The sequence below is a fragment of the Grus americana genome, chromosome 28, assembly GCF_028858705.1.
Source record: "Grus americana isolate bGruAme1 chromosome 28, bGruAme1.mat, whole genome shotgun sequence".
Classification (NCBI taxonomy): domain Eukaryota; kingdom Metazoa; phylum Chordata; class Aves; order Gruiformes; family Gruidae; genus Grus; species Grus americana.
The window spans coordinates 2,275,378-2,286,801 of record NC_072879.1 but is presented as its reverse complement, the minus strand read 5'-3'; the positions used below and the strand labels follow the sequence as shown (position 1 = coordinate 2,286,801).

The 11,424-nt window shown below is 37.3% G+C and overlaps 1 protein-coding gene across 1 annotated transcript; it reads right to left on the bottom strand.

The window, feature by feature from the left end:
- Positions 1-3,071: 3,071 nt before the first annotated feature.
- On the bottom strand, positions 3,072-10,001 carry LOC129197415 (semaphorin-4D-like). The gene is made up of 13 exons (XM_054805853.1): positions 9,899-10,001; positions 9,371-9,516; positions 8,982-9,041; positions 8,687-8,785; positions 8,398-8,497; positions 8,116-8,226; positions 7,605-7,756; positions 7,125-7,300; positions 5,602-5,758; positions 5,034-5,256; positions 4,446-4,561; positions 3,858-4,024; positions 3,072-3,669 (listed from the first exon to the last, which is right to left on the bottom strand). The coding sequence occupies exons 1-13, from the start codon at positions 9,999-10,001 to the stop codon at positions 3,609-3,611; spliced, it is 1,671 nt and encodes a 556-aa protein (XP_054661828.1). The 3' UTR covers positions 3,072-3,608.
- Between the last annotated feature and the right edge of the window lie 1,423 nt (positions 10,002-11,424).

Here is an 11,424-nt window from a genome sequence, read left to right as displayed (position 1 = left end):
TTCTCTTAGAAGCTAATTATTTTACACATTTAAATTAGGGTAATTAGATCAGCAGGAATTGAACTAAACCCAAATGCTGGTAGCCTTGTGAGGATTTTCTGAAATGGGGTTTTGTATTCCATCTGTACTTCCTTCCACTAAGGGAAGAGAGTAAGTGTCCCCAAAGATGAGAATGGAAATTTCAATCACTTCCTCTGTTACTAGTTACATACCACTATCCAGTCTGCATCACTCATTTCCATATAGCCCTTTGCATATAGGGAGTAGGAATATAGGTAAAGGAACCCTCCAAGGAAGTAGACTCCCTTTCAAACTGTGAGACAAGACATGCACCTCAGATCTTGTTTCTGCATTGCACTGGTACAGTCACTGAAATGCAGCCAGGCGGGTCTTGGCATAACGGTTTGCCAGCAGCTATCCAGTCTTCTGATTTTCAGATGTCCGTTTTATATAGTTCCCTTGTCCACACTTCGTACCGATAGCTTCACCTTGCTAGAAATGCTGACATTGTTCCCACCTTTACATCCTTCCATGGAAAGTGCAAACCTTGCTGTGCTGGTAAGTAGCAGCATAACAGACGCACACAGTGATCCCTGAATTTGCTGCTTCTGAGTTCAACAACTGGCCTCACCTTCCTTCTATGGTATTTGCACATAATACACAAGAACCTGTTGTTACAAAACGTAACAGAATAATTGATCCTGGGAGAAAGAAGGCATCCTGAGACTGTGTAAAGAAGCTTAACCTATTTATGTTTTGAGGGAGAAAAAACATTGAATAGCTGCTTATCTGGTCTTTCTTCCCATCCAGGTATCTATGTTGTACACATCATCTTCATTTCCAAGCATTCCTGTTTAACTTGAAACCAGGTGTCTTGCTACAGCTGGTACAGACTTCCACACAGGAGAATCCATTTCCAAGCAAGTTTCTCCTTCCTATGTGAAAACTGGAAAAAAATGAGCTGTTCGTGTCTAGAAGAGCATCAACTTTGTACTTTATGCATGTCTGGCAAGAGACAGAGTGAGGCAGCACAGCCTTGTGTTCAGGGATTTCTGTGATAAATGAATAACCCATGTTATTTTCCAAACAAGAAAACATAAGAGAACATTTATTTGCAAATGAAGAAAAAAGTGCCTCAGAAAAAATGCTCAACTTTCAATGGCCTTTAAGAAAAGGAGATACAATGTCTGAATTTTGACCACACCTCAGAAATATATTCAGAATAACAATGAAGTACATAAATTGATTCATGACATTTTTGGACAGAGGAAGATGTATCATAAAGGTCACTAAAAACACATTAGAAAAATAAATATGTGGAAAATGTTTTGAAAGCCTAAATAAAGGGAAAGGAGAGGAAAATAGAGAAAGATAAAATATAGGAAGATGACTCAGAAACTTCTAACAAAGCACCAGATCTGACACCAATACTCACTATGGTCAGTGACAAGTAATTTAACCTCACATGTAAAATGAGGATAGTAGCAACCTCTCGAGGCACTGGGAGACTTAATTAGTTGCTATTCGTAGATTAAACAGAAAGTCTGAAGGTGAAAGCACTAAATGCTAAGTATTATTAGCTTCTGAAGTATTAATTTCTGTAATTGGGCAACCCCAACACTACAAAAAAGTGGATCAGTGTCAATTTTTGAAAGAAATTTATTCTTACGGTTCTATCATGTCAAAAAGATACCCAAACGAGGAATTTTGCTTTTAAAAGTAGTAACTGGTAACACATCTATGTAATACACAATGCAGCTTGTCATCTTCAGTTCAGAGTTTCTGACTCCTACCCAAATTTACATTCCACATTCCTTAACAGGAAACATCATGTCATCTTAACCAAACAGCACTGTGAGCCGCAAGCTCCCAGAGCTCCCTGTGAAACTTGCACTGCTATGCGTTCCCGTTGTACTCAAGAAAAGCTCACAAGCATCGATTCATTAACACAAGACACGTTCGTTTGTGTGGCTGAACTCTGCCTTACACTGCCTGATCCCTCTGTAGCCAGTGCTGGACTTCCCAAGCCAACTGCGCCAGTGGTTTTTGAGCTGGTTTCTCTGCTCTTCCAAGGCAGAGATAAATGACCCTTGTAGAAGTTCCAAACCAACAAGAAAAAGAAAAGAAGAGCAAATCCAGCTCCTGAGAGTTTGAAAACAAGCTTCTCCCTTTGGCTGTCCACAGATTTCTGTTCTGCTGCCTCGTTTGGTAAAGAATGTGGTAGTGAAGACTGAAAACCCTCAGCTCCTGCTTCATTATGCTTATTTGCTGTAGCAATAACATTTGCTTCCTCTGTCTTTTCTTGGGCATAAAGAGCATAGCGGGCCACAGTGATAAGGAATTCCTTCCCTTTGGATTTCTCCACTGAGAGACAATCATAGAATCCAGCCGCATCCATTGTTACATTAAATATTGCTATTCCTCCGTCATACAGGAGATATTTAGAGTCCTCGGCCTGAAGTCTGCTCCCGTTAAACTTCCACACTGTGCTTGCCAGATTCGACAGAGGAACACATTTAAGATGAACGTTGTTTCCAAGGGTAAAGAGACATTTTCTCACACTACTTTCTGAAATTATGAAGATAATTTTTTAAAGTAAAAATACTGAAGATTGTTTAAGTTACAAAACCAAATACATATTCAAATAAATATAAAATTTAATTTACTGGTCTGACATGGGTAATAAACAGGTAAGGGGTAAAGACAAAGGAATCCCATTACTAACAGGTCTGACTATCAGTGACATCTTGCTGGCCTTATTTCCACTGATGTGTTACAGAATGAATACGGGACTAGAAGCTTTAGACTTCCAGATTTTAATCTGATTTTGCCTCACCCGTAAACATAGCCATGCATAAACAAATTCACCTTTGTATGCCTCAACTTCTATATTGGTTAACGCCACCTCTTCACAGAAATGCTTTGATGTCTGCACAATGCTTATATCAGCTATGTAAAAGCTCCCTAATTGTCCACTGATTGCCTTATTACCATTTGTCGTGCAGTCTAAAATATACAAGACTAAAGACAACTCTGACTTTAAAGGGACATAAGTGGAGGTAAGAGAGACATCTTGTGTCACTGAAGAAAGCAATGTATCTTGCAACTCGTTACGAAGTCACTGCATAATAAAACTAGATGACACAGACCTGCACCTTGACATTAAAAGTAATTAATTTCCCAATCCCACTAAAAATAAGAAAAATAATTTTAAATGGCTGATAACAAATAGCCTTCTTTTTAAGTGTCCTCTTGAACAGTATGTCATGTATCTGCAGAACAGCGTCCTAAAGCTGTGACAGATTCAATAAGACAGCTGATGTGTTGTGTGATTTCTGCAAAGTGGGTGCGGGAGTGACACCAGTAACTTCCACCAGGTCACTTGAGAGTAAGAGTTTCAGTCTGAACTGAAGTATTCTGACATTTAGATTGAAAGGGTTAAGAACATTAGGCAGTACCAGCTCAGTGTGGGGAGTTTTTTTGGTCTTAGTTCAAAAGTAATAATCAACATGATTTTAATTCTGTGGTTTTCTATAATGCAAGAATTCCAGTGAGCACAAAGCATTTTGATCGCAGGAAGTTAAAATATTCTTTCTTAAAACAAACATTCACATACCTACACTAAGGCAGCTGGAAGCATCCCCATATTTCACACTTTGAATTAAATTCCTGAAAAAAAAAAAAAAAAAGAAAACAGAAAAAAACCCCAACCCAAACAGATGAAAACACAGACAAGAAGTGTTCCAGCTTGTATCATTCCATTTCTGGGAATCATCCTAGGTTAGTGTTACGGACATTAAGAGTGCACCGAGAATCTCACATCAGGTGTGCAGCTGAAACAACAGCTTTTTACTTACTCCGTACGACCAGCCTGGTTTGCCAACAGGACACATTCATTTGCAGACTGAGACCACACGCAGTAAGGATCCCTCGCCAAGATGCAATCCAAGCAGTACTTGTATCGGTGGCACTCCGAAACTGGAAGCTGCACCACTTGAGACAGGGACCCTACATAGAGCATTCCCTAGAAATGCCGGAGGGAGTTCTTTTCAATAGTGAGTGAGATTTTAAGCTGTTATTTTCTAATACGGATTGTAAGATTTTCTGGTATTTATTAAAAATATCAGTAAAGTAAAAATCTTTTAAGAATAGATGGCGATATGAATGAGGAAAAAACCTAGCTTTCCAAAGCGTGTAAAATGTCAGAGTTCCTTCCCTAATTTTTTAATTAACATAAAGGCTTGCTTCAGTTGTATTTTGACACACACAATTTCTTCTACAGAAAAGAGATATTTTGTACATCTGTTATTAATAAATAAATGATAGAAGTAGAATTATGAGACATTTACAGGCTATTTAAAAGCCAGAAGAACACCGCTGAAGAGCGAGGCCTGAGGCAAGCTATTACAGCAGTCACTTCCCATATGCAGGGACAGAAGTTCTACCTTTTCAGAAGACAGCTGGAGAGATTGTACAGGCTCAGGAGACAGAAACAGCTGTAGCTCTTCCACAATGAACATTTCCCCATCACAACTGAAAGCTTTATGCAAATATCCATCATCTACATAAAATGAAATGTATTTCTAAAGATAAACTTGTTTAAACATAGCATAGCATTTTAGCCTGATAATTCATGTTGAAATTAGATAGAGATTTAGAAGACATTCCTGGGCATAGGGAATTTTTTAAATTCTTCAAAGCAATTCTCATTTTTTCTTTCAATAAGAGAGAAGCAATGATTTTTTTTTCAGGGGGGAAAAAAAGATCTCAAACAATCCCTGCATTTGCAAATACTATTATGTCAAGTCTCCTTTGATATGGAAAGTTTCTAAAGAGAGCCTTTTAATGTCCAACAAGCCAAACACATTTAATCTAACTGGGATGAAAATACTAGACTAGCAAGACAGCTCCTGAATGCAAAACTTCAAACAGAGCTAATGAATACTTTTACTTTTTTGAAGTCTCAGGAAAAAATTCTGGAACAAAATACATAAAAATGTATAGTATCTTTTCTTATAAATAAAAGCACTTACCTGTTCCTAGAAACATAACATCGTATGCTTGTTTATCTAGGCCAGTGACTCTATCTACTACAATCCTGGTATAGTTTGAACCTCTCTTCAGTAGCACTGGTCTGTCACCAAGTGGATTTACAGAAGTATCCATTAGAGGGTGATCTCTAACAAACTGCAAAACTTTGTCAGGCAAGTCAGAAGAAGTATTATACCCAATACTCCGGGCAAAATTATCAATGCACTAGAAACAAAACATAACGAATGTGACTACAATGGCTTTAACATTTCACCAAGGTATAGAAAAAAGGTGTATTTCCTTCTAAACATTCAGTTATTTCTACTTATGTTCAAGAGATAAGAATATTTTCCTCACACTTTTCGAACTAGCTAATAACCCCACATCTCCTGTGGAAGAAACAAGGCACCTTTTCTAGGAACCTTCGTATGATGTAATGAGAAAGCAGGTATCTCTTTCCTGATTATAAACACTGCTTTTATATTGGTAAAACATGAGTTAAAGATTTGCTACCAAAAGAAGATAATCCAGAGGCTGTTCTTTAATTAGAACAAGTAAATTCATATTTACAGCACCAGGACGTGGAACTGGCACTTCTCCCCTGTATACCATCCACTTAACAGGGAAATGCTCTACAGTTACTGGTCCTTTGTAGTTTCCTTTGGAGAAGACTTCCTGAATATTTTTCATACTGTATGCACAAACAGCTGATATGTCTAATCTTCCCCTTCGAAGAAAAAACAAAACAAAACAACACATAAAATAAAAACAAGTTTTATTGGCCTTTATATAGAAATAAATACTGTAAAATAACCTAATCTCCACAGTGCACACTGCTGTGTCTTTTCCAGGATTAGTCAAAAGATACCTAACAGTAAAAATACTTCTCTGTTGCAGTTTTCATGATACACTAAGAGAATAAAACACTCATAAAAGATGGTATTAAATATGTTCTTGTTAAAAATCAAATAACTGCCCTCAAATAAATTGAATGAGGACCTTTTGACAACCCTTCTTGTAAGCAGATGAGCCCAAGTATTACGGCAATCTACGTTTTGACAGGATTCTCCTCCTTAGCTCCACGCTTCTGACACAGACCATTCATGCTTCTAATCCTTTTAACTCATCTTATTGAAAAACACAATACTTTTCCTCTTTGCCTCCAATTACAATGCTTTTCAAAATGATGACTGAAAATTTAGGTAGACTTTTAGGAGCGGCTGGATCAGACACCGATGTGATTGCAGTTCTACCAAGTCCAAGTCTCTTTGCCCCACCCAAAGAAATAAATGTTCCACAAATCCCTGTTTGAGGACACATCAAACCCAGCCTGCCATAACCAGAAATAAAACTCACATAAGCTCCACTGAGTATAAACTGACAGGTAAATAGGAGGCAGCAGGTTAAGCTGGACAGTGCTGTCTGTACTGCATTCTGGTAATTCTGATGTTTTTATAAAACATGACAATTATCTACTCATGGCTACTTTGTCATTGGTATGTTTTGACATGTGAAGTTTTGATACACTTTGTCTTGTTCATTAGTCAGAGCATTAAGAAAAAGCTATTTCACCCTAAAACTTGTAAGGTATTTGTTTAGAGTTCTGCTTTCATTTTCACAGAACATTACATTAGAGAAGCAGGCCAAGACAGATACTTCTTTTGGAACAGGAGAATAATTCCGCGCCTTGAAATGTCAGCTATTTCCTTTAGTGCTATAAAGACCAGAAGAATCCAGGGCTTTGTGTATGTAATTATGTAATTTTATATGTAATTAGTTTTAATTGCCCCACCATCCGACTAGAGAAAACATAACTCTAAAAACTTGGCTTAGGAGAAGCTTTTGGTTAGTCTTTAATTGAAGGCTTTGGCCTAGGAACCAAAAACATTTTGTGTCAGATGATAATATGCGCTCAGTTGGATCACGCTGTAAGAGAAACAAATGTGGTCCATTAAAACATGCAGCATAAGTAGCTGGTAGCTTCTTGTTCTGAGTTAAAGCCAAACGGCTGTACTCAGGCTATTAATACTGAAGCAAGAACCCTTACGCAGTTCATTACAAACGTTAGTAGCAGACATAGCCCTCTATCTCACCATTGCTGGGAAAAAATTCCATAAAATATGCTGTCCTGCCACTTCCTTCTCCTGAGTAAAAAGATGTCCTGGACAATATTGAAATGGAAGTTTAATTCCGGAATGGAACAGGAAAGGCGGGATTTTAAAAATGATGTCCATCTTCTCTGCAATATGCGTTTTCCACCAAGATCGCCCTACATGAAGGAATAACATCAAGACTGTAGAATGCATAAAGAAATAGACGTAATTTACACCTAATAATGATGCTGTGGGGAAGAATATTGTTGGCCTTTCAATACAAATCTCAGTTCCAAGGCAAAGAAAAAAAGTTTAAATGTCAAATGCCACCTGGTTCTGTCCTAGCAGGAAAAAGAGGAAGCTAGTTCAGAATTAAAATGTATATGGCAGAATTTTGTTTGCTTAGCCATTGTTAATCACTCGACTATGAAACTTCATCTGAAATACACTAAACAAAATCTTTATACTACAAATACAAACTCTGCAGATACGGGCAATTCTCGACACCAGAAGCTTGTCAAAGAATTCAAATTCAACAGCTGTTTCAGTGAAGAACACATAAATTTTATCATCATCTCCATTTGGATTAGATTCACTTTCATGCACTATTTCCATGTTGACAAAGCTTGGTTCTGAAACACAGAAATATACAAAACATTTTAAGTTTATTCCAAGAAAAACATAAATGCCAAATATTATTTTAAAATTAATTCTAATTGAGCTTTTTTGTGGACTAGTGGACAAGGAAAGGGCTGACAAGCATTTACAAATCTCTCAAACATTAAGAGAAGGAACTGTGGTCTCATAAATGGAAAGGGGCTGTGGCTTGTCTCATCATTGTAGTCCATAGTCACAAACTTCTTTCAAATTTTGTCTTTAGTTCAAATGCTCACACTACAAAATCAATACGTAACATACTATTACATTCTAGAGAGAACTCACACACCAAATTAAAGTTCAAGAGACTGAAATATATAAAAAAACTTCTTACCATTTAGCCATGATGTTTTAAACTCTGTTCTTACAGGATTTCTCATACTGCGAAGTATTATAGGTTCTGTTCCCAAGAAATTATTTGAAGTAGCCGAATAAAATTCCCCATCTATACAGATTTGGAATAAAAAGTATAAAGTAGTTATTTTTAAAATGCAAAGGACATATCATAAGGAACAAATTGGGGTTGACGTGCAAAAATAGAATTAGGACAACAGTGTCTGATAACTTAGTTTAGGTGAGGAAACCCATTTCAGGTTGCACGTCAGACCAAACATACCTACAAAAACAGACGCATACTTTAGAGTTGGTTCAAACGGACACTTTCCTCTGCTCTGTTCAGCTCTTCCTTGCAAGCTTATGTTCATCCCATGGATAACCTATGGCAAACAATCATTTAACAGGATGAAAAGAATAACATTTGGTAAGGACTCTTCTGGTCTTTCATACTTTTATAAAAGAATTAGGAAAGTTTCTTATTTTCAACAGGAATATTTTTAGAAAAGTGTTTAAAGATCTGCCATACGACTCAAATATCTTCAGTAAAATCTGTATTCAAACATAATTACCATATGATCACAAGTTGGGTGATACGCGTTGGTTCCACAAACATATAAGTTAGAGTTATTTATCTTATGGAGGAAGAGAATGTAGTTCTGGCATCTTATCTAAAATAGAAAATAAAAAAATGATTACACAGTGTAGTGGATTGCATCTGAAAACTTCCTGGTGTCTTAGCAGCAAGCAAACCACCCCAACAGATTTAAATGAACTTGCTCTGACTTTGTTTATTAATAAGAAGCTTCATACTGTAGCCATGTGCATTTTAGTTAATAACTTAGAGGGGGAAACAGAAGTTCCTACCTTGTCCTTTCCTCTACGAATACATTCCAGTTGTCTGTCTTGTGGAGCAAACCAGTATTCCTAAAAGCCAAAAATACCTGTAAGGTCATATGTTGCAATGTTGGTTTTTTCCCACAAAATTACGTGTAAAAAAATCCCTGAATAATCCTAACTTTCAATCTATTGGGTAAATAAGCATTTTTCTATGTATCTCCATAACGTACAAGGCATAATAAATAACCTGAATGGAGGTACTGCTTTGCTTAAAAGATTCTGTGATAATGTTTCAAGCCTTGAAATAGTAATGTTTTTACATATTTAAAATCAGAACATTAGGTTCAAATTAAGAACAGCACAGGCAAAGTTTTGGGGTTTTTTAAAGAAGGCGGGGGGGGAAGTCTTTAATTTACCCTGGCTATTTCTCTAGAAATATTATTCAAGTCAAGAGCAAATACTGCATCTCTGCCTCCAACAAATAAGGTATCGGTTTCTTCATTCACAAGGAGAGTGGAAACATTGGATAATCCTTCCTTCATAAAAGTGTTTATATTTCCAGCTGTAAAACACAAAAGATAAATATTTTTAAAATAACTTATCACTAGAATCACACTGTTATGTAATAAAAATCCCAAATTGAAAACAAATTGTAACAGAAAAAAGGTAAAAGCTTATATACATTTCCAGAATGTTTTCTAAACAATATGAAAGTATTTTAATAAATGCATGGATATTCTTTTCCCAATTTATTACAGGAAAATAAACAACACTGTTATTATTACCTACAAGCCAGAACCTTTCCTCACTGTCATTTGGATGAGTGCATCTTCACCACTTGAGGTGAAACAGTCCATAGCATTCTTACTATGCCTAATAAAAAATAAACTCCCAACACTGTGCCATGTTTCTTTCTGCTTGTGAAATTACTATTTTTCACTTACTTTGGTATTTTACCGTTTTTCTGGGAATGCAGTTCACAACAGATGCTTTTGTCTCTTGTATTAATTGCAAAACAAGATAAAGGACAACAGCAGTGCTACCCATTTTCAGAGATTCAACTAGAAATAAGTTCTTCCCAGTTTTTAGTCCTTGTCATTAAATAATTACAGACAGTGATTTCTTCATGGTTCTTGAAAATGCCCTGCAGAAACCCTCCAAAGTATCTGTAGTCTTCAACTATTTTCTGAAACTTGTCGAAACCTCTTACATTTTCCGTTCAGGTAACTGCTTCCAGACGCCCTAAAATTAAAAGCAGTTTAAGCTCACTCTAATGTTTGATTACCTTCATTTTTATAAGAGATGGACAGCCATGCCCTTTTACAAGATTTTGTAGCTATTGCTTATATTTATACTAATCAGAATTAGACACTGCTTTGATGGCAATTCCTAGCTATTACCAGCAAACCAAACTTTGTGGCGAGTCTGTGATTCTCATTTGCAGGCTGCAGTGTTTCAGATTTTCTGCAGGGTATCTAAATATTATTTCACAAACAGTAAGAACAAGTGGCAACATTTTGCAGCGGTCAGCTATTTTAGGTATTTAAGAAAAATCACAGCTAAAATGGCTTTATTTACAGTAATTTGCCCATTTTTTATATCTATGTTATTAAAAAATAATATATATACATATCAAATAAACCATATGTAATGAAAAAAGAATTTCCATTTTATTAAGTTAATTAGAATCAGGTACTTCTATGCCTGGCATTTTGGCAGTCCATCTAACTGAATATGCCCTCCAGCCAGTGCTAGAAAACTGAGCAAAATTAAAGCTCGGTAGTTGTCATCTGCAATTATAGAAACCACAAAGCCAGATTCCAAATCTGCTTTCAAAAAGAAGGGAATCTCTGTTCTTTCTGGACTTTCATCTGTAGGCAAATGCCAACAGCTGAGGAAACCGTTTGCATTAACATAAGCCAAGTAAAATATTGTTTGGGTTAGAATACTTCTAATTAGTAAACGTATTGGAAACTTCAGAAAACTACGAAATAATTTGCTAGCCCCTGTATTGTAACCCCGGGTGTCTGCAGAGACAGATGCTGCCCATGTGCCAGGAGGTTTCCTTGCCCAACAGCACACATCCCCCCGGATGTGACCGGGGTATTTGAGAACAGTTTTTTCCACAGTCCTGTTCTATACTTTCCTGTGACCAGCTTTGTTCGCAGCACCTGGGACGGCTGGTCCTGGCAGTAACAGACACCACTTCACAGCTATCCTGTCCCACCACGTTTGTTTCAGCGGACAAACCTTAATTCCACCCCGGATTCCCACAGCACATTTTGCTTTAACCCCTTCCCCGATGAGCACTTCTGTGCTGCACTTCGGCGCAGCAGGGCTGAGGTGACCCAGGCCTGAGGGACGGGTGGTGTGCTCCCCAACCTGCGTCCCACCCCAGTGAGCCCCGTCACCCCTCTGGGGACACCCCACTGGGCTCCACCAGCCACCGCTGCCGCCCCCAAGGCCGCAC

Excerpts from the sequence above, each read along its gene's own strand:
- LOC129197415 (XM_054805853.1), bottom strand. The coding sequence starts at position 10,001 with ATGGGTAGCACTGCTGTTGTCCTTTATCTTGTTTTGCAATTAATACAA. Across the intron at positions 5,759-7,124 it reads GGAATTTTTTCCCAGCAATG|GGGAAGATTAGACATATCAG; the intron begins GTGAGATAGAGG and ends TTTTCTTCGAAG. Across the intron at positions 4,562-5,033 it reads TGTTATGTTTCTAGGAACAG|ATGATGGATATTTGCATAAA; the intron begins GTAAGTGCTTTT and ends CATTTTATGTAG.